The sequence below is a fragment of the Plectropomus leopardus genome, chromosome 3 (genome assembly GCF_008729295.1).
Source record: "Plectropomus leopardus isolate mb chromosome 3, YSFRI_Pleo_2.0, whole genome shotgun sequence".
In the NCBI taxonomy this organism is placed as follows: Eukaryota; Metazoa; Chordata; class Actinopteri; order Perciformes; family Serranidae; genus Plectropomus; species Plectropomus leopardus.
This window is the reverse complement of record NC_056465.1, coordinates 4866405-4890934: the sequence shown is the minus strand read 5'-3', so window position 1 is coordinate 4890934 and position 24530 is coordinate 4866405. Positions and strand designations below refer to the sequence as shown.

The following is a 24530-nucleotide window of genomic DNA, read 5'->3' as shown; positions in this document are numbered from 1 at the left end:
ACTTTGTTTCTTTTGAGTTTGAATGAAGTGTGTTTCACGATGAAGCAAGTTGTATTTCTCGTTTTAGTAAAGAAAATAGTTGTGAGAATATAACTTTTATTCACATTTTGTGAGTTTGTATTGTGTATTTATTAGTCTGAAAAGCTGAAACTAAGCAGAGCACTCGCCGTTGGCCGCACACTTATACCGCCATACACCATAAACCCTGATGAAATTTCATGAAGGTACAGTGCTATAAAATATTACATACAGCTGAGGCCAAATAGGAGACATGAATTTAGGAAAAAAAAATAGTTTAATACATTAAAAAATAGTTGCGATTTTTCACAGAATAATAATAATGCTTGAACTACAAGCATAGCTACAAAAACCTCTGGGATCATAAATGTCTAATAGAAGGTCAAGGCTATCAAGAAATTGTTTTTTTGCCGAGACATCACTGTACTTCCTGCTGGGATTGTGCCCCCAAACCAGGGTAATTTAAAAAGTACCATTTCAACACTAGTATCAGAAAAAAGCTACCTTTGCAAGGAACCTGTTTTCCTACTGTATGTTTATATGGAAAGGCTCTTTAATTCTTCCAGAAGGTGTTAATATATTGTTCAAGTGTTCTGTGAAGATGAGAGCGTTCATGTTCGCTCTACTTTGCTGATTAATGCATTAATTAGCAGGCTTAATTAGCGTGTTATTATAACTACTTATTTATAATAAATGATGGTGATTGTGTGATGACATCAGTCAGCTGCAGCAGAGAGTCATTAAACTTCCATAAAGACGTCCTGTCCCTGTGTGACAGAGGGAATAATGACACCGAGTCAGTCAGTGAAGCAAACACACACCGACACACACACACACACACCTGCCTCCATACATGCATCAGTGTAAAGCCATTGAGCGTGACCAGGAAAAGGCAAGGTAAGGAATTCCAAAAGGCCAACAGGAAAATGTTTCCACTCAAATTACAGACGTGGCAGGAACAGGGAACAATGGACGCAGAACAGAGAAGAGGCAGGGCAAAAAGAAATCAGTCAGGAGGAGCAAAACGCTGACCTTCAAAACCAAACAAACAAGAATGTGTATTAAAGCACCTTTCGCCATAAGGCATCAGTTGTGTTTATGCTTTGGTTTTCTCACACACACACACACACACACACACACACACACACGCACACACATGCGCACACATGCGCACACACACGCACACACACACACACACACACACACACACACACACACACACACACACACACACACACACAGATTCAACTGACACTGCAGAACTGTCACAGGGAAGCTCCCACAACCTACAGCATCTCAGATTCCCATGTTTCCCAACACATGTCGACAACTTAACTAAATCTACTGAGAATTTATTACAGAAAAGATGAAGATAAATAAACTGTTGGGAAACAAAAACCTCATGATTAATGAAAGTGTGATGAAGTAAAATGCAAGGTAACTGTGAAAAGCCACTTATGAGATGATAGATGCTGAAAATTGATTTTTTTAGAAGCTCAGTAGAAATGAGTAATGGTTGCCATATTGTAGAGTGATGCATTCTGTTTGTGTTACTGTTCCATTTCAGCATGATTTAGTAGAGAACACACAGCTTTACCTAATTATAGCTCTTTTATGGTGCTCTATCAAGCTATAGAACAGTGACGTATGTCACTGACAAAAATCACAGATCTAATGACACTATGCCTGTGGTTTTCAGGCAATAGGTGGTAGTGACGCCTGTGCTTCTTTTAGGTCTGCCAGTTAGTCATTTTGCACAAAGCTAGGGCTGAAAACTGGAACATTCTTAACGTCATTTAGAAAATAATAGCCCTATTGCAGTATTCATAACAGACTGGTAATAACTAGAGATGAGAATCGTTAATTGTTATTGATATTGATACCATTATTGAGACTCCTTTTCAATACCACAATTGATACTTTTCTGTTATTTTGTGGAATGACCTATTTAACGTCCTAACATGAGCTCCAAGCATCCTATAACACATAATCAAAATTACTGATGCTAAGATTTTTATATAGCTTTTTTTTAAATAATATAATAGCTTTTTTAGTAAATATTTTAATTAAAATACAATAATTTATTTGCTAATCACTAAAAACATGACTAACAATCCCCATCTCTATTCATGACGGAACATTAAAAAGGTTGTAATGCCATCTCTACTATCCATTTTGTATTGCTGGAAAAACTAATTTCTTCTTTCTTGTATTATTCAAGTTTCTAGCAAAAAATATATTTTTTTCTTTTTCTTGATGTTACGTTTGAACACATCATGATGACATTTTATTTACGTACTTTTGCCTGAAAGTCATTTTTACAGAGCCTACCTGCAATACATCTAGGGCTGCACCTTATGATTATTTTTTTAACGATTAATCTATCAATTATTTTTTCAAATAATCAATTAATCAATTGATTTTTTTCATTGATCTAACTATTTTTTTTATCGATCAATTAATATAACAACACATTTACCAAAAATAACATTTTAACATTATGAATTTACCAAATAACATAACATGTTATTTGGTAATAGCCCAGTCTTCACTGGTAGCAGCTCAGATGCGCCTGACAGGCGCTGCTCGGGCGAGCAGTGTGCACGCTCTAACTTGACACATGAGCGCTGAAAACAAAAACAATACGCTTGGCGCTGCTCATGCTCTCATGGTGCGCACTGTGTGAAACGGTGTGCCGCTTCAATGCACGTTACGTGGATTGACGCATTTACGTAATCAATTACGTAGACGCATCACCCCAGCCCTAAATACATCACAACTACTTCTAACTTATGGGACTTGCCACAAAGTTTGGGTGTGCTTACCACTGCTGAAGTGAGCTGATGACGATGAAGACTGTGCCCGCTGTGCAACAGCAGCAGCAGCTGACGGAGCTGAAGACGTTTTTTCAACCTGAAGACAGTGAAAGGTTCTGCATTGAGGTTTAATTTGATACACAGTGTTAATGTGCTGAGCAATGAAGGTTGTGTTCCTTCCTTGCAAGAAATTATTTTGCAACTTAAATTGCATTTTGCTTGCTCCTTGTATTTTGCTTTGGTAAAATGTAGGCAAACTCTTTGCACACTGAGCCATCTTCGCAAGCCACTGACCACCAGATTTTATCTGTTTTAATACCTGTTGGCTGGCAATTCAATTATATTCAAAAACTTTATTGGACAATCGATGTATGCGGACCAGTGATTGGATTGAAATGATGTGACTCGACTCGAGATGTAATGTTACATTATAGGACTCCCAAGACTCCACATTGATAAGCACAAATTTAATTGATTTTCAGGTTTTGAAAAAAGCAGATCAGGGTCCACAATAGCACCGTATTTTGATCCCCATCCTTACTGATGACAGATGCACTGGCCCAAAGCTACACTGACTGCTGCTAACTGGGGATGACTTAGCTTAAATTGGTCCAGAGTCCAGATCTCCCAAAACCTAACCTAAACTGACCATCAAAAAAGGGACAATAGCTAACTAGTCCCAGAACCAAGAGCTAAGCATCAGTGGGCTGTGAGGTGATGTTGGTGCAGTGGCCACAATCCTAACTGCTGGTCATATGATGCCAACTGGCAGCAAAATAAAATTTCTAAAATTTCTCTCACAATTATTATGAATGAGAATGCTGTAAAACAGTAGGCTGAGTTTCAAAAACAATCCAATATAACTATTTGTGTTATAAGAATTTGAGCCAGACATGGGTTCTAATGCAAAAAAAACATGAAAGCTGGAGCACCCCTGTAGTTCACCTAGTAGAACATGCACCATCCAGGCAGAGCATACTCTCGGCACAGATGGAGCAGCAGAACATCAGGTGCATTGGAAGTGAAATTCTGCTGGGTCTAAAAGTTCACTCGCAGCAGCTGCTCCATCGATCTGATCTGATAACTCTGAACGGATCAACAGATCAATTAACACCCCACAAGTCACAAATTGCTGCTATGGAAAAAAGGAACCTATGGAGAGCTCCACCTATGCTGCATTCATGGACCTGCAGAAACCTCTGAATTTAGAGAGGGGACAAAGAATGAAACAAAGGCACACATGAATTTAAGAAAAAGAAAAGTCCCCATCTTTGTCGCCATCCTTGCTGCTACAGTAGCTGCTCTTACTTGTTGTAAAAATTACAGCAAAAGATAAGTAGAATACTAAAATACAAGTATGCTGCAGCTGTGGGCAACATTACATTATAAACAAATCCATCTGCTCATAAGTGAGAACAAACTGCGCACTATGATACATTACTGCTTTGGTTCTCTGTATCACCACAGATCACAATTGCAGAATTAAGGCTCATGCTTGTGAGTTCTCTTAGTGCACATAGTGTGTGTCGAGGGGACAGCTTGATGGCTGAAATGACACTGACTGTGTAAACTCAGAGCCATGTGTTTAACCTCACCCGCCTGTACAAACACACACGTGTGTGGGGTTGCCATGTCAAAATGTGTCCCATGTAAGCAAATGCACTTTCACTGTGCTTGAGTGTGCTCTCACGTGTTGGATGACCTACTGGAGGGACTGGAAATGCTTTCATGTCACATTGGATGGCAGCAGGATATAAATGTTTGGAGAAAGATATAAACTGAAGCCTGAGGTGTGTGCGTGTGTGTGCGTGTGTGTGTGTGTGTGTGTGTGTGTGTGTGGCACTGAACTGCATTTGTACAGCTCTTTCCAGGTCTCAGCGACCGCTCAAAGCCTTATACAACAGAAGCACCACTGACCCATTCATACACTGGTGGTGAAAGCCGAGGTTTCCATACAAGGTATAAGCTGCTTGTATTGCCCAAGGACACTTCAAAACATAGACTATAAAGGCCAGAGATTAAACCACAACCTTCCAATTCATAGACGATCACACTACCTCCTAAATCAAAGTCACCCTGTGTGTGTTGACACAATGCTTAAGTATCAGTCAGTTTTTATAAATTTATCTACTTATTCATTTTTGAAGACCTGAGCTTTTTCTTTTTGGAAAAATGAAAGCTGATTGATAGAATGAACAGTTTGATCTGTGGGCTGGATGTGGGCAGAAAAGAACAAACTGCTGCATAAGACAAACACTGACCTCCTTTACCCTCTGCACAAGAAAACTGATATTGATACAGGTGTTAACGGGTTAACCCCGTTTGCAGTGTTAGCACAGCTAGTGATGCTGACATAGTTAACAATGCTAAATGGGTTTATTGCTCAAAATGAAGCCACATACTCTCCTGAGCTATATGGGGGGAGGCCAGAGAGTGGCTACCATGTTTCAGCAGCAACACCATCCTGCCACTGGCTAGCTAGCTCCCACCCAACCCAGGTGATGCTCATCGCAGAGCAGCCAACGCTAACCAGTGGAGACTGGAGGATGGGCAACGGGCACTAAGTTTCCACATGTTAACTAGTTAGCTGGCTGGCTGTCAGTAAAGTCAACAGAAAATAAAAGGCAAGATATTTATATAGCAAAACATTTGTTACATAAACGGACTAAAAGGAAAGGCCTCTTGTATTTCGCATCATTTTGCATTTATTTCGTAAAAACGAATTACCTGGGGCACCTCCTGGCTCAGTGGATAGAGCGGCAGCCATGTAGAGGCTGTGTCCTCGCCACAGCAGCCGCGGGTTTAAGTCCGGCCTCAGCCCTTTGCTACATGTCTCCCCCTCTCTCTTTCCCCTTTTCATGCTCACACTGCCCTGTCAATTAAAGGCAATAAAAAGCCCAAAAAATATCTTATCTTATCTTATCTTAAAAAAATAAAATAAAATAACGGAAATTGCTAGATCATACCTGACAGATGTGCTGCATCTTGTAAAAATTCAACATATAACTGAGTCATCACATTTGTCATAACATTTGAAATCTGCCAAGAGAAGAAAGATCTAATTGATCTGCTTATAAAAAGGACAAGCTCCTCTGGTTTAACAGAGCATCTTTTCAACTCAAAAGCTCTCTAGTTGGCAAAACACAATGCCAACTGGCTTCTGTGGCGTTCTCTCTCTCTCTCTCACACACACACACACACACACACACACACACACACACACACACACACACACACACACACACACACACACACACACTGTCTCTTTCTGCCTCTGTACCAGTGGTGCCAAGCACTGCAGTGCTCTTCTCATCAGCTCAAATACTGAAACAATGGCTCAATTGAGAACAGAGGTTTGGTTTATGGACAATGGATAAGTGTGTGTGTGTGTGTGTGTGTGTGTGTGTGTGTTTGGTCTAATCCCTCTAAATCTGCTGCACTGTATGATTTTTACATTCCAATTTATCACTTCCCACACTTTTCCTTGTTGGCTAAAGCCCTCTGTTACACCCTCTACACATGATGACCCCGCATGAGCTGCACTCACCAGGTGCAGTGCAGATATGATGTAGCATCATTCAACAGCTCAACATTCACAACAACCTTGATTAAGCGACAGAGAGAGAAATTGGGCCGTCTCTGTAGTGGAAAAGAGCAAATACTTGGAATTAGTGCTGCATGAGCAGAGAAAATTGAAAAAACAATGTGCTTTTGCTCAAGAAGTAGAAAACGTACACCTACCAGAATGCTAAGCACCAAATCACACCAGTAAACACTCCCACTGTCAGTTGACGTAATGTGGAACAGTCTGTGTAAAACAATGGCAGTCAGCCACATCTCTTGTTTCAGTTTAATAGTAAGATAAAACGTGTCTAAAAATATTTGAGGCGAGAATTAGGTAACGGTTTATATATTTGATCTCCGCTGCTTAGTTTTTCCTTTTTGTCTCAGTTTTCAGCCTCCGTTGTCACTGTGCAGGAAGCAGAATGGTGCCCACTTCCTGTCCTCTCAATATTGCAGCTTAACAAGACACTAAAATATGTTTCTGAAAAAATATTAGGAGAGCAATAGGCAAGGCAGTAACATAATCCTGATTTATATTTGATCATTACTGACTAGTTTTACCATTTGATCATATTTTGGTCTGACTTTGAGTTGCTCTTAATCCAGCTCTATACTCTTTGTGTCCACCGTGGCATCATAGCGACAGTGAAACTTAATCACACATAAATCATAGTGAAAGTGAAACTTAAATGTTAATTGTGCTGGATCTGAAAGATAGCTTTCCTTCGCCTCAGCAGTGGCTGCTCCTCCCACCCCTCAATCCGACCCAACAACTTATCAATTATCCACCCTGCAACTCAAACTACACAAACTGCTGCTTAGGAAAAAAGAACTGACCTGCCAAAAACTACAAATTCAGAGAGAACATAATGATAAAACTGAGTGATATATAAAAACAAAACAAAACAAAAAAAACATGATCAAAATTAAATCTTTTTCTGAATTTATATAAAATTTCATTACATTTTTATTTTCTCACAAGAGCTCCTGACTCAAATATTCAACAAAATCGGCAAAATTTCTGGTTTATATTCTTGACCCTCGGAGGATGAACCCCAGTGATGTGATGATGCCATGACCTTAACAGTTTCTACATTATTTATTCCTACAGGACATCACATAACATGCAGCCAGTAGAGAGAGCCTGCAAAGACTACTTTACTCATTATTCTTTATGTTTCATGGTTTATATTTAGTATGGCGTATGTAGTGTGTTTTTGTGCATTACTTTCTCTATCGCCAATTGAATTAATGTCAACGGCTCCATCAATAAGCTCATCACTTGACTAATGGATGAGGAGTGTGCAGATGAGTGAAACTGAAGACTTTTACTCTACTGTTATCATCAGTCATTTCCATAGTGGCAGTAAAGTTGCCTGTCTTTGCCTTAAATGATTAACTGTTGCTTGTAATTTTGATTGTATACCACTTTAAGGTTAATTACATTGTTGCTAAAAGGAGAAAAAATAAAATAAATTTAAGTGCAAGCATGAATAATGGAAGACACAAGATGATTTCACAACCTTTCACGTATGCAAATCTTTTATCTGACATTGTGTGAGAAAGTGTTGCAGCAGCCCTGTAAACTGCTCATTAATACCAACACTGCAGTAACTTGCAGCTACATAAATGTGATGCCCCGAAACGCATTACTGCCTCTGAGACAAAAACGAGCTGCTTAAATTATTTTTACAGCGTTTCCACTGCTGAAATTAAAGTGGTCAAATGACTTGTACCCCGAGTCTATCGATAGACTTCAGAGGGCATTAAAACGCAGCAAGGAGGAGGAGGAGGCCGTAAAAAGCCCTGTGGTTTTATAGGTGCCCATAAACAGGCTCCAGGATGGGGGGACACAGCAGAGAAAGCAGGTCTCCTCTGGTCAGAGCGATTCCTTTCACCCTTTCATTCCTTTTTAAACATAAAACCTGGTCCCGAGCCGTTGCACACGAATCAGGGAGGGAGAGGATTTACGAACAGAGTGTGGGCTTCTGACAGCTTTGAGTACGGAACTCTGCAGGATGAACAGGAATACCACTGTTGAACAAATCTGCAACACGTCAGTTTTTAAGTCCCTGCTGTTGGCTTAAAGACGTAGTCACTTAAAAGTTAGACATGCTTTTAAAAACAGACAGGGCTGTGAGAGATGACACTCAGGTCATTTGGGGGTTTTAATAATACAGGGGAGTTTAGACAATCGCCAAATAATTAAGTCTTCTTTGTTTGGTATAATATTTGACTTAAGTATCTTTAATAAAATGTCAATGGCAATTTCTTTCAACTTTTTTCTCACATTTTATCGATGACTCAAGATAGTAACTGTCATATGACTAGTTATAATCAAGATGCAACTTTTTATTATACATTTTCATACACATATTTTTTAAGACTTTTTATACTGGAAAAAAACTTTAAATTTGACGTCCTTTGGGTCAACAGCATTGTTTTTATTTATGGAAATGTGGAGCTTTTTAACATCCTTATTATTATTATTAGTATTCACATAAAAATTCAACCTAAAATCAGAATCACAATTAATTGAACATTTTGACCTCGATTACGATTAATTAATGATTATTTACTTTTTTTGTGGTTTGTTTTTTGCCCTCATGGTTCACTGACACAGTTTCATGTAACCATGGTTTGTTGGCGTGTAATAAACATATGATTTATTATTATTTGTTAAACTTTCCAGCATTGTATGAAAATTAAAAGCTTTATCTTAAACAAACTTCAGGTAAATTTAAGCACACTGTGCTGATAAAAGGCTAACCTCTCCTGACTGCAGGACTCTTCTTCAATTTCTGTGCTATTAATCATTTTACTCAGGAATTAAAAACTTTTGAGTAGGCCTACTTCTCCTATAGCTGCCAACAGCCAGCCAACATTCCCAGTTAGAGAAAGGGTGAAAATAAGGTAATGTGCCTGTGGCCCCAGGCCCCCAAAACATTACATCTGCCCCTGGTAATAATAACTAGAGCTCAGCGCGAGCGGCTGGATGAGACATGGAGCGATGCGTCCTGGAGTTTTAAATAATTCATCCAAAGTCTGATTATACGTGACACTAACACAAAGTAGTCTGTAGATGTCTAAAGAAATCACTTTCCACCTCTGCAAATGTGTCTGTTTCAGACACTTTGGTGCTTTGAGGAGAAGCTGCGCTCTGTTTGTCTGTCTCACTGTGCTGCTGTCGGACCATCATCTGCGATGATGAAATGCTGTGGCTGTTAAACACTCAGCTGTTCTAGAGTCAAAGTTGTTCACTTTTTTACATGATTGTTCAACACTTCTGCCCTCGCTTTGTTTTGGCGTGAGATTTTCCTCAGTGTCATGAGAGCGTGAGACAGAGCCCAAAAGCGTGAGATGAACAGCAGATGCGGGGGAGTTAGCAGCCCCGGTGAGGAAAGGGTTAACAGAATTTTTAAATAACTGAAATACCCAACATGGGCAAGATTATGTCAGCTAGAGGTTCTAAATGTCGGTTTCGATTATTTTTCGATTAACTGCCCAGCACTACTCCTTAAAAAATATTGTTCTTATTCTTACATTTTGTTACAACTTGGCCACCGGTCTGGACAGGACGAAGTTTTGGTCTGGCCTATATATATAATATTATATTCTATATAAGCTATTTAATCTGGTGCCAAGTAACAGGAAGTTAGCACAAAGGTCTGACACAGGAATCTGAGTAGGAGCTGTTAGTAAAGTTTAGAAGCAGCTGTTGAGATTTCCCTTAAAAGAAAAAGCTCAGTTTAAACAAAACTTGACTGATCTTTATCAGTTTAATTTTATCAATTCGATTTTATGTCTTCTCTGAGCACCTTGACTTCCACACTGCATTAAAAGATGAAGTTACAATATTTTATACATCTGCCATTGCATGACAACCTGATTTTTTTTTCAGCCAATATTGGCCCATCACGGACATCAGTATTGGCTCATAAACTGATCAATAAGCACAATATGAAAAATTTAATTTTAACAGAGCATAGTGCAGAAATAGATGCTTGGGGTAATTTATAGTTATCAAACTCCAATTTAAGTCAACTGTTTCAGAGTACTGATGTCATTTTTGACAGTGAAGTTTATTAATAATCTGTAAATTGGCATAACATGGCATAATTGTGGACCGACAGACGGACAGATAGAGGAATGACAAACAAAAGATGGAGTAGGGCAGAAAAGCATGACAGAAAGAAAGACAAAAGTAAATTTTAAATGTTTACTTCACATATTTTTTCCTTTGAAATCCCATTATTTTTTAAAATTTTGTTTGCATTACACACAGAAAACAAAAAGGCCTGCTTTTGTTTTGTGGCAGCATATAGTACGTGTTGTTGTGTGCTTATTCTTTTATTGCTGACAAGTTAATCCTCCTCTGCTCAGGGGGAGAAGCCCTCAGCTCAGCGCAGTGATTCCAAGGCCAATTAGGCAGCCAGTAAAATAAAAGCTTTATTGACAACAGCTCTCCCTGACGGTCCGTTTTGCTGAGCCTCCTGCAGCTCCCCACACTGCGACTTGAACCTCTCACAGATGTATTCCCAGAACTGCCACTGTAGTCTGGATCTGCAGTTGAACAGACTGGGTGGGTGGGTCACTGTCGGGCAGCATCAAAGAATTAAAGCTCTGCATCCTGGCGGTCTCCCAGGATCCTCTGCTCCTGTTTTATTCATGCCGTGTTTATTTGTATCACCTTCTCCTTTCACCGAACGACTGTGCAGCTCCACCCTATTCATCAATTTAACCCAGGCGCTGTGTGGACCTCCGTAATTGACTTTCAAAACAGAGACAATAAATCTCACCGCCTCCACAAACAATAACACTTGAGAGATTAAAGACATTAGCATGCAGTGCTGGGACAAATAGAGTACTCAAATGCTTTGGATGTTGAAATAAAAAGAGCAGAGCAAAAATATATATTTAAGAAAGAAACAAAGAAAGAAAGATGAAGAACTAAAAATACTGCCAAGCGAATCAGTCAAGCTGCACTTACAGCAATAATACCTCATTACATTCTGCACCAATGACACCAAAATGGCATTTGCATCTGGTCTCCAAAGTGGCTGTGGTTGTTTAAAAGTGTACTAAATGTCATGTGAAGGGATTAAATATGATTCAAAACAATACAGTATATACAGTAAAAAGTAAATATTTGTTCCTTATTTTGCATCTCACTTCTATATGCTAGTTTAAATTCTGATATCATCTGAAGTCAGTTGTTGCCAAATTTCGTGAAAGTATGTTGCAAAAATAGACAGTTTTCTCCTGATTTGTCTGTCTGAAAAAATGTGTGTGTGTGTCAGTGTCAGAATATTTAGAGAGGTTGGTGCTTGTGACAAACGGGTCCAGTATTAACTTTAGTGAATATGGGACGAAGGGAACGGTCACAATCTGTACTCTCGTTCACTTGGAGACTTGGAGTGAAGGGCTGCCGTCAGTCTCCTAAAGGGGGAGGGCAGTGGCAAACCCACCTGACTCAGATACAGGAAATAAATCGGAAGTTTAAGGTTTATCTACTGTCTCTGCTTAAAATTTACATTATGCTGTCGCAGTGAAGCTGACCTCTGACCTTTTTAAAATAAAATTTCATCACAATTTAATGGCCAAAAACTGGCCTCTAAACACCAAAAACTAATCACTTTAATCTGAGTCCAAGTGGACATTTCTGCCAAATCTGAAGAAATTCCCTTGAGGCGTTCTTCAGATTTCACGTTCATGAGAATGGAATGAAAAGACGGACAACCAAAACACATAGCCACAGATATTGCTGGCATGGAGGGATTAAAGTAAAAAGATACTTCACAGTGCTAAAAGAAAGCTTTTATTTTGGATGGAACAACGTGATGTATAAATCATGGCATCTGGCTGGCAGCCTCTAACTGCAGCTTCTTATTATTCATCACACTTCTGTCGGTTTTCTATCTTTTTCCTCCCGTCTATTATCTGCTGTTGGAAGATGCTCTGTCATTCGAGAAAGGGCCACGCTGAAGTATGGATATGTTTTGGTGTAATTACATGTTATTATAATAAATCTTTTTCCTGCATACGTCTCTGGTGTGTTCCTCAAGCTGTTAAAATGTTGACTTTCACTTCCTATTTTTTTTTTAGCTGACAGCAGGTCTTTTAACCGAACTCTCATGTACAATGTAAAAATCCAAATTTGAGGTACCCAGTAACTGCAGTGGTTAGATGGATGTTGTAAAGCAATTTTATAATATTTCCTCTTTAAATGTAACAAAGTAGAAAAACAGTAATTTACAGTAAAGGAGAAATGCCACCATAACCTAACTTATATAAAACACTGTCTAACCTTAATAAGGTATAGCTTGTAAAAAAAAAAAAAAAAAAAAAACACAATAAAACTATTCAAAACTTTAAGTCTCTTTTTAAACAGATTATTTGGGACTTTGAACAAGATGTTATTTTAACTAAAAAAAAGACTCAAAGTTGTGTTGTGTTTTATTGAAAGCTGACCTCTATTGTTTGAGCAGATCAAGATGACTGAGTAAATTTTACTTTGTTTAAAAATGACATGAAAAATATGAAACTTTTTGAATTAAATTTTGTATATAAAAACATTAGGTGAGGGAAAAAATGTACTGACAGTATTCCATTGTGAGATTTTGTGTTTATCTCCCTGCACTTTAAAAGGCAGTTCTATTTGTGTATGTACTGTATGACCTTTGCATTGGCAGTGTGTAGAGTGAGTGTGTGTGTGTGATTGACAGAATAAATTGCAGACTGCTTGTGCTGCAGCAGTTCGTTAAGACACTCATTACGACACCCTAATTGGCATGTAGCCCTGCATCCTTCCGCATGGAGTCGCAGTGAGGGAGGATAACCAACACACTGCACCGCAAAGCACTGCAATGCTGACGTTAAAGCAGGCAGGAGGGCATCAGTCTGTGTGTGTGAGTGTGTGTGTGTGTGTTAGTTACTGTGCCAACAATCTCTCATTCTGAAATTTTAGAAAAATCAAAAATGAGAATATTTCATCCTGTCTTCAATAAAAAATAAGGGGTTTAACAATTTTGTAGAAAATAGTCACTTTTCTGAAAGGAGAGCTGTGATCAGAGGCCAGCCGCGGCACTAGCATCAAGAAGAGTGCATAAGTTTGTGAGATTTGTGAATGTAAAAACAGACTAAATGACTTGTTCAGATGGAAGACGAAGGAGGGAATGAAATCAAAGACAGACAGGAAGAGAGAGGCAGCCAAAGGATGTTCTGCCAATTCACAACATTTCCACATGGGTGACACATGTCATCTCCAGAGAAAAAGAGGAAAAAAAATTGAAACACACACACACACATAGAAAAGGACAGTAAACAGGAAGGGCATGCACTAATGGCACCAGATTTGGTTAGATATTGATGTAAGGGTACAATATTTTCAAAGCCCCAAACTGCGACCCTTAAATGTACTGTGTGTTCATGCATAAGCAGATGAGGCCACTTATGAACAAAAGCTGGTTTTATGAGGATGAGGGACTATTATTTCAGTGCTCAGCATGCCTATTGAGCGCACCTTTTAACAGTAAAGACGCCACAAACTAGTCAGGGTGGTATGTAACATTTCATATGTTCATAAAATTTCACCTGGGTATACAGTATATTACAGAGTACGCAGCACTTGAACCTCTCTGGGTCACGGAAGACTGACGAGGCCCACTTGCCTCATAAAACATGCGTCATTCAAACTCGACAGAAACAAAATAAAACTCACCAAATCCGTCTTGGTTGCTCTTGTTAGAAACCTAGTTAGTAATTCCACTGTTCCAACAATCAACAACTCCGGTTTGGTCAAAATAAATCCTTAATTCACCAAGTTAGATGTAAAAACATGCCTTTGTTCTCTACGGTCTTTCTTTACCATTGCTGGCCGCCAACTGTTTACAGTCCTGTAATTTCTCCCTCCATCACAAGGTGACGTTGTGTCTTTCAGCTCAGCTGTTAAAGACCAGAGAATGATTTCTGGTGGTGTTTGCTGTGCATTACATACAATGAGTTAAATAGAAAGAGGAGGGCCTGTAGATATTTAAAAACATACCTTCCAGATTTCTTAACACCCTGGAATATCTTAATACCTCCCAAGCCTAGTCAGATTCATACTCTTGTTTGCTTATTCTTTGATCAGACAGTCTCTGATTTATATTCAAAATGTTTCTTTTTAAATTTCAGACACTGAATTTCTTTCTGTACATGGGCAAAAGTCATACAGACAATTTCCCAGCCTAATGTTAAAAAAGACAGCTTGCAATGTGCAGACAGTTTGTGCTAGGACTCCAGAAGTTAAAAGGTAAATAATCTAAAACTCAAAAGGAAATGGAGGGAAAAGTTACTAAAATCAGGGGGGAGGTAAAGAGAAAAGTTCACTGACAGAAACAACAAAGCTTCTTGTCTCACTTCATCTTCACACTGATACATGAACACTCTGCCCTTCACATGGCAGAATCCCTTCAGTATAAAAACACTCACACCTCAGTGCCTCCTCTCTTCACTGCACAGATTTTATCCACTCACCAACACATCAAAGGCCATTAGAGTCCAAACAAAGAGCTAAGAGACAGACTAAATATAAACCTACAAATGAGGCCATTTAAAGTGGTTAGCTTGTTAGGCCAAGACTGCCATCATCGATCCCCTGAACTCATCGCACAGCAGCGAGTGCAGAGCTGATCACAGGCTGCCAACGCTAACACACCTAGACGAACACACACATCCACGCTCGTCATTACACAGACATTCTGCGAGGCTGGTAATTACTGCTCTGTGTGTTTTCCTGCTGTCCCTCCCGTCTCTCTCTCATTGTGTTTGATCTCTCAGTCATTATCCAGTGAAGCAGCGTTTCATCACCTCCCTCATCACATTGATCAGCTGCCCTGCACGGCACGGACGCACCTCTGAGGACACGGATACACTCAAGCTGCTCGCTCCTCAATTAAAAACTGTGATTGCTATTGACAGTCTCTGTTTGACGTGTGTGTGGCAGGTAAAACACGCACAATAGACGAGGCCAATCTGAAGGTAATGATAGGCTCTTTGTCCAGCCTCATGTCCTATGAATCATGTCTTCATGTTTTCAGTTTGAAAGCACAATGACATTTTACTTTTCATCTTTATCTTTTTCATCTAAATAAATCTTTAATATGTCAGATCTTTCATATTATGCATAGATGCTTAATATGAATAACTACTATTTCTTAACTGCACACTTTTCCTGGGGGAGTCAGGTTCAGTTTTTATTTAAATATTTATTATTCTTTTAAATGCCCGTGTGTCCCTAAATTCAGATGTTTTTGCAGGTCCGTGAACACAGCGCAGCAGGCGGAGTTCTCCATGAGCCAGCAGAATGAACAGTTAAGTTTCACTTTCAATGCGCCTGACGTTCTGTTTTGCCATCTCCGCCCTATGTGTGTTATAAATAACCAAACAATATATGCATTCATTTATTTGCAGCCCACCACAAACAAATTATTGTGTGGAAAACCCTGGCATATGAATGCAGGTAAGTTTAAACAGAAAAAAAAAGAAAACAAGAAAAAGTTGAGTCGTTGACAGACAATAGCCATACACACCTCTTTTGCTCTCCACACGGACCGTCTGCCAGCCGCTCGGTTGAGTTGGGATGATTTGAGGTTTTGCGAGATATGCAAACTGGCTGAACCAACATTTGTCAATATGACCCGTTCTGGTAAAACATCAGCAACCTGTGCAGACCGCATCACAGCACAAAATCCAACTTATATTGCATTAGTAATATGCAATATAACAACTTGATCAATATATTATTATAAATGGACTAATGGAGCCACTAGTGTCTAACAGGCCATGTACAATTTACTGTTGAATTAAGGCTGGTTTCCGCAACATGAAGGAGATCAAATGTTGGTGGAGTGGGAGAGGAGATGAGCGGCATAAGCTGTGTTTGTTTGCTCGAGAGTTCATGTGTTTTTTGGGACGACAAGAGAAGACATAGCAGAATTAGTCTCCAAATAAACCTAAGATTATATCCCAATCAAAAGAATGGCAAAGTATAAATGATTCAAAGTCAATATTCAATAAACTGAAATTTTGCAGATAAAGTAACTGACACACCAGTTTAGGGACAACAGACATTATTTTCAGGTTGCTCCAACTTTTCAGGTCTTTCCACCAGCACGTAGTGACTTAAAAAGAGAGGCCAGAGTGCATGTGTCTGGTCTTGTACCTCTATTACCTGTATGTATCTATGTACGTACATCTTTGTGAGAACCTATTTGAAATTCAGACCTTCAGGGTGAAGACATCTTGTCCAGTCCTCATTTCTTCAAACAGCTGTTTGAGGATTCAGACTTGGTTTAATGGTTCATACAAAGAACCCCTTAACTTCCTGCTCTGAAGTAAGGCCTTCGTGTTCGTGTCAAACACTAAACCTCTCTGTGGTGATGAAATGAAGGAGGTTGTGTTACATTTCTTTTACTTGACCAGCTCTTCCAATCAAAGCCTTTGGGCAGAACCAACCAGTGATGTCTAGTCTCCCAGTTTACATCTAATTGCATCCCTCATTTACATAAAAGAGGAACACAGTGAAGCGAGATACAAGACTCATCTGGAGATAAAAGACGTGTTCTGCCTTATCACAGCCGAGCAGTGCACTACATGTGATTGGCCTGTTAGATTCAGCATGAGCTCTGATTACCTTAACATTTCTTCTTATACCTGTGGGTAGATAGTGACGAGGAGACCATCCGGGATTCATTAGCTTACTGTCATAATTAATGTTGCATGGGGCCCGCAAACAGCTCCCCTCGGGGAAGGGGAAGGCGTCAGGTTGGGAAATGTAGCAGGGTGTTCACAATTGCATGGTGTCAGATAGTGTTACGCGTTGATTAGTGCTATGAGCCCTGTTAGAGCTATTAGGTATCACACCTGATTTAATCAGCACGACCGCTGGGAGAAAGCTGAACTGTTGAGGACAAGTGGCAGAAGAGCAAAGGAAAGACAGGAGGAGGAGAGGAAGGGTAAATACAGTATAATGGCTATGGAAATTATATAGCATTTTTCTTGTCTAAGCAACCACTCAAAGTGATTTTCAACCCAAGCACCATTCACCCATTCCCCTATTTACACACACATTCTTACACTGGTGGCCGAGGCTACCATACAAGCTGCCAGCTGCTCAGATATTCACACACTCACACACTGATGGCACAGACATTGGGAGCAATTTGGGGTTAAGTATCTTCCCAAAGAACATGTAGAGTAGACATGTGGAGTACAGGGGCCAAAAACCACCTAAGCTGCAATTCCACCAAGCAGGTCAGTTCACTTAACTTCGGTACACATTTTTTGCGTTTCCATTATGAAAAGTTGTGGATGGTACCTTTGGGACCTTTCCTTTAGCTCCCCATTTCTCGTCAACCTCTATTTGGGGTATCTGGCACACAGATCCAGGACTAAAAGGTGGAGCGAGGAACACTACAGTCCGTTGATTGATCAGTAAAGAATAAACACTCTGTGCTTAAGGCTGAGCTGTGGCTGCTTTAACCACTGTTAATACCGTGACATCAATTTCATACATTAGTAAAACATAACTATAGAATGAAAGGCTCTTTGCAGCCTCTAGCAGCAGCTGGAGACTGAGAAAAGTAGAATGCTCATTTGTATGTTGAGCTGTCGACATGAATCCATCGACACACCTTAAATTTCAATATGACAATGTTGACCACGTCATCTGTTTTTATTGTCTTTCTTGGATCACATACACTTTTAGCGGTGAGTGGATCTTCAAGTGAAATGGAAGATTTATATTAATTGTGACCTGATTATGAGAACTGCATTCTAATCCTCACTTGGAGAAAAAAACTTGCTGGGGCGTTGTTCCTGTGTGTACCAGCAGCACTAAACCCCTGCTCTTGCCTGACAAGGAGTCAATGCACAAACCAGCTATTTATAAATATCCCATAGAGAGACTCTCACTCCAGCCAAAATGCTGCTGTGGAGCCCCCTTCTTTGTACGATAAACGGAGAGCAGACTTCACTCTGTATCATCTGTGAACCAGGAAATACAGCGAGTACTGCTGGATGGAGAAGCAAGTGACAAAACCCCACCCACATGTAAGAGTACTGTCTGCGGTGGAAATGTTAAACAGATCTAGGGCCTATGTACTTGTTCGTCACAGTTACTTTTGATTCCAAAGATATTATACTGAGAGTGTTGATGGATATGCAGCAAAATATTCTGACTGGAACTGACTGCTAAGGTTTGGGCGTCGTTAACATTTTCAAAGATTCGGGCACTGATACCTGGTGTTCATTACTGATACCTTTTTTCTGCACTTCACTTTCTCTTTAATAGCGAAAAATGTATTTTGTGAACATGCTGCAGGCGTGATGTCATCTTCCAACCACTCAAAGAACATTTAACACTACACCATGCTACACTACACGTATTATGAAATACTGCTGTTTTGACATGGTTTCTACACTCTTTAAAGTCAGCGCATGCAATGGCACATGCTGACAAATTGTGAATGTGTATCATTTAAATAGCAATGGTGAACTGAGATGGACAAGTGACTGTGACTATGTATTACGATACTAAAATGAGCACAATGCCCAGAGATGGAACAAAGTGTGCTGTAAATTTGCTGTCAAACAAAAACTATGATTTTCGGCAAAATAATCTGCAGAGAAATCCTTCAATTTGAACATAGTGAGTTGCATGGTCAAATGCACACACATTTTATTTCAATCAACCAGTGATTCCTGATCAATCCCAGAAAAACCCTCAGGAGTGCTGTTTAAGTGCTGAAACAGAGCAGGGCGTGCCGGAGTGTCAGCATTATGGAGGATGCAAATCAGCTAGCTTCCCTGTGCACAGGCCTCCCTGTGCTGCTGCTGCTACTTCACCACCACAACTACTGATGATTTGTGACTGTAGGAATGTAGCATGTCAGGCCAGCAGTGCGTCAGCCAATCAATTATTCAGGACAAATACAGCCTTGTGTGGCTGCAGGACTCTGGATGGATGTATGGATGCATGGATGTATGGATGGATGGCGTAGAAGAGGGAGGGACGAGTGGCCCGGGTAGTACACGTGTTATAACCAGCATCAGCACATCGAGCAAGGACATATAGAAATGAGACATTTGCCCCAGCCCGGAGCGGTAGGGATGTTATTTATAGGAGACGTACCAAACCCACCAATAAAACAGACGAGCAGCCAGACAATTAAAGAGAGCAGAGAGGCGGCGGAGGAAGGGGAGGAGAGAACATTGCTCTGACCTATTTAGCAAATGAAGAGCCATAAACACAGCAGATCTGAACTCACTCTGCAGCAGGGCTAAAACAGAGCTAACCAACCCGACCCTGTAAAATTGTAATCAAAGCCTGCAGGCTTCAGAATAGCTTTTTAAGTGGGGCAGCCTGTTTTGCAATGCTTTTTACATTTAGGGCTCAAGTCCCTCTTATCCTCGTTACCGCCTGTTTTTGCTCAGTCCTAAATAAATCATCAAAAATCCAGCTGCACTAAACGGATACTCACAGCTCACACGCCAGTGTGCAATATGTACTCTGTCTTCTATGCGGGATCATCACCAAGAGATATCATTAGAGATAATAAACATAAACTCTGATGTAATCAAAGCAGTCTATGGATACACTGAAGAGAGCTACTGGATCACAGTGAGAGTAAAATGGGAGCCACAACATGTCTGAAAACTGCAGAGTCAATAGGAAATATGGTCATTGATCTGCTGCTCCCACAGTTCATGCAGCAGTTGATAGATCACAGGCTGGAGGGTGGAGCTTCATCAACACACAAGAGTCGGATGTCTGCCTTATATGAACTTATTTCATCATCAAGCGTGGTCTTATAAAGGTTAGGGGTAAGTGGGAAATGGAGCTTTAGTTTAATTTGACTGACGCAACCGAAATTCCAGTAAACAGCAGCACAGCCTACAGATCAAATAAAAGTTATACAAATACATGTGAAAAACATAAATTTGAAGCAAGTTGTATTTTTTGGTATGGTTACAAAATTTTACAACAGCTACTTTCAAATATTTAGTCATTTCTTACACTGCACTGTAAGTGTTATTATTATATTTTACACCTGTCTAAAAATTGCCTGTTTTAATTTTTTAACCCCACTTTTTATTTGTATTTAAATGTCCTTTCAAAATGTTTTTCTTTTGCACTATATCTCAATGTTTTGGATATTTTATGTAGAGCACTGTTATTTGCCTTGTTGTTGAAATGTGCTACATAAATAGACTTGCCTTCTTCCGCCAAAGAGAGGGACATTTGTCCCAAAGCTTCAAGCTGTATTTACGCCCTACATCTTGGAGAAGGTTTTTTTAATCACTAGTGAAGGTGACTACAAACAGACGAATGTTCCATGTTTCTCTTGCAGCATCACTTGTCTCTAGTGGCATCTACGGATTGTTTTGGCTTTATTTGTCCACGATTTAAAATGCACACCTCAGATACCCCTTTTCCATGGAATGAGTTCCATTCTGGTTACCACACCTCATTTTCAACTGTTCAAAGCCCCAAAATAAACTGGTTCATAACCTAAGATGCCATTTCCAGGCAGGAACCAAAAATAGCAATTCTAGTGATCGTGAAGTGTCTTCTGTCGTGAAATTAACGTCATGTAATGCACATTCCTATTGTGAAGTCCCACCAACAGTCAGAGATATTAAATACAATGTTTTTCAATGTATGTAATATTCATTCATTGCGCAAAATAAGAAAGCACATTGCCAGATTGCAATAATTCATTTTAAAGATGACATTGGCCTATGGTTTTTTTTTTAAGATTATTTTTTTGGGCTTTTATTGCCTTTAATCGACAGGACAGTGCGAGCATGAAAGGGTTAGAGAGAGAGGGGGAGACATGCAGCAAAGGGCAGAGGCCGGACTCGAACCTGCAGCCGCTGCGATGAGGACACAGCCTCTGCACATGGGGCGCTGCTCTAACCACTGAGCCACCAGGCGCTCAACACTGGCCTATGCTGATGATGTGCTGATACTGAAGTGCATCCTCAATTGTATGTCTCATTTATGTACAAGTGGAGCTGTCTGAGGATGCAGAATACATTTCTGTGTAAACTGAGGATAAAATGGTAAGGTAATGGAGCTTGTAAAGACTGCACTCAAAAACTGTATAATTCTAGTATGTTACCTGGCAAGAAAAGCATACTTGATGTTGTCATTTTTAAGGATAAATGCACCTCTTACTCAAAGCACAATTAGCAACAGCAACCGGGAACAGAGGCCCCTGCAGCCCATTACACACAAGTGATTTGCAAGCAATGCTTACGCACAGGTTGGCAACAGTGGAAGAGTCTCAAAAACAAATGTTGTTCCCAAGTCACAGGTGAACTTGTGAGTCTCACAAGGTTCTTGAATGCAAATGCATAGGTAACAAGTATGGCTTTTGATTTTATAAGCAAAACAGGGGAAAAAACATTATCTCAAGCTACTGAAATAAGATCCAGAACAGCTGCAAAGGCACAAAAGGAAACCAACTCAGGCCTCACACTTCCCTGGACCACCATGAGGCACAGGAAGCTTTAAGTCAGTACATTTACATGATGTTATAAAAGTGGAATTACTGTATTCAAGTGGACTTTTAAAAATACATGTAAACATGTCACAACTGAAATCATACTGAGTCCAATTTCCCAAAGTCGGACAAACACACCTAAATAATGCGGATGGGGGTCAATTTACTCTTCAGTGTATTCGCCTCAACCAAACCTGAACTAGCCTAGGTGTTCTGCAAGTGCTCCTAGTTGCTGCGTCAGGCTTTGACCCAGAAGTCAGAACAGCAAAAATTTATAGATGAAAGATGGGAAAAACAATAGAAGGAGGGAAAACAAAACAACAAATTTATAAAGTAAAGGGTAGAGTACACACAAAATGTACAGTGCCGAAAAGTTATCCATGTTTTCACTGTTACAAACACAACCTGTTTGCCACTTGTTGGTTATGTGAGGTAACAGGTCAACTGGAAGAAGGTCCAATAGCAACTAGCTGAAAGGAGGCATATCACCACCTGCCATCGTGAAGTTGGACTTCCTTCTGTTAATAAATGGACTCTCCACCAGTGCTTGTATACTGGGACAAGGACAGTAGTCCGATTAAATGGCCTAATGCAGCTAGAATGATAGCGCCGATTAACTGTGCATGTAAACATATTGAATGTGATGCATTTGTAAAGGTGTAAAGAAGATCAAGATCCAGAGGATGTCCACCAAATCAAAATCACACCTTGGGTCCCTGAAACCCCAAGGCCAGTTCTGATTGGCCCAGATGCCACCACTGAGAGTGAAAGAGACGAGCTAAACTTTCCATTTCAAACCTTTTGAACATCTTTAACTCAAGTTCATGTTACACAGCAGTTTTGTACGCAGATTGATCAAGCAAGCAAACAGCACCAAGCACACCATACTCAAAGCTCACATCGGAACTGGACACTCAATGACGTTTAACATCAGTTTTTACAGCCAAAAAGACAAAATGCTATGTGCATTTCATGAAAAACAGATTGCTGTTGGTTACAATCCAACAGATAAACCAGCATACAGATCCAAAAAGAGAACCCAAACATCCTCATGGTGTGTTTTGTTGTGTGCATGTGGGCAGCACTTACCTGAAGCAGCAGCAGCTCCAGAAGCCCCCACAGCGGTCTGAGCCCCACCTGGGGTTGGCGGTACAGGCCTAGTCCAAGATTTAGTCGCAGGAGGGCTGACCCTCACCACCCCGACGTACTCCACAAAAGTCCCTGGAAAGTCTCCCTTCTCCTTGGTCCGCTCGTTGGTGCCGTGCAGCCAGCCTTTGGGGCTCCGCTCGTCTCCATCCTGGTAGTCCAGCCCCGCCACTGCCATCAGCGAGGCCTTGGGGACGGTAAGCAGGTCGCCTGGCTGGAGGCTGATGTCATCCCCGCGCTCTCGTTTGTACTCAAAGAGCGCCCGGTACTGGAAACTGTCAGATGCCATGGCAATGGGAGATTATAGGGCAGTTCTGAAGCCAAAATATAGCCTGAGATTTACTGCATTAAAAGTGAAATCAACGGCTTGAAAAATACAGAAAACTCTTTTCTTTAAAAATCCCTGAGGTGAAACTGGAATCAAAACCTGGGAAACCTGTGATCACGCCTGAGATTTGCTGTGTCGTGCTGAGTTGGATTACACAGTGGAAATGATACAAATCTGATCCCTGAGGTGAAATGTGACACCTTTTTTTTTTAGTTTTACAACCCCATGGAGAGCAAGCTCAGCTTTCTTAATCCAAAAATCCTCAGAGTTCAGTGAAACTGAATTAAACAGTCGGCCGGTCTTTACTGCAGATTGGGTAAGCTATCCGTGCAGCTCGTCAAAAATCCACCCGTCAGTCACAGCTCTCCAGTCTGAGGCCTGCAGGACTGTATGATCTGAATGAACAGACAGACTAACCAGCCACTCACTGTTACTCTGATGGGAAAAGAAAAAGAGGGAGTTGGGGGGGGGGTCGGCTGGACGGTCTTGAAGCTGAAGGATGGCACAGTTTTCGAGGACGGGGCGACCTCCACACGATGCCCCAAAGCTCCCACAGGTTCTCCCAATGTTAATGACAAGGGTCCTCCATTGAGTCTACTAAAGTCAGACACACACTTAAACACACTCACACACGTCCACACACACCTGAGGAAATCCACTGCAGTGCAGAATTTGGCTTCTCATTCGGGGCGTCCTTATGTGCACTCTTCTGCTGCTTCGCCTTTATTGTCTGTGCAGCCTCCTGAAGCAGACAGACGCTCCTGCAAACTTAAAATGAAGTTCTCGGGTTAATGTCACACACTTTGATAGAAATATTAGGAATTAAATGAAAGAAAACATTGAATTATAAAGTATTCTTTGAATGTCAATGATACATTTAAGGCAGAGCATGATAAAAGCTTTAAATTAAGTGAATAGAAATGATAAAAATTAGACAATAATATAATAAAAATGCAGTGGAAAACCTGCGCATGCTGGCAGAAAGACGCTCAGACTATCAGTTACACCAAGCGTGACGCGGCGAATATCAACTTCAGACAGACAGCGTGCCCGACTAAACTCGCCCCTGCGCCAGTCTGCCCGCAAACACGCCGCAAACTCACCGCT

The 24530-nt window shown here is 40.4% G+C and overlaps 1 protein-coding gene across 1 annotated transcript in view; it reads right to left on the bottom strand.

The window, feature by feature from the left end:
* The window catches only part of LOC121962833 (phosphatidylinositol 3-kinase regulatory subunit alpha-like), a 213303-nt gene extending 189919 nt beyond the window's left edge, over window positions 1-23384 (bottom strand). Inside the window, exon 1 of the mRNA XM_042513146.1 lies at window positions 23039-23384. Coding sequence (XP_042369080.1) covers window positions 23039-23384 — 346 coding nt within the window. The remainder of the gene's footprint in view (window positions 1-23038) is intronic.
* Between the last annotated feature and the right edge of the window lie 1146 nt (window positions 23385-24530).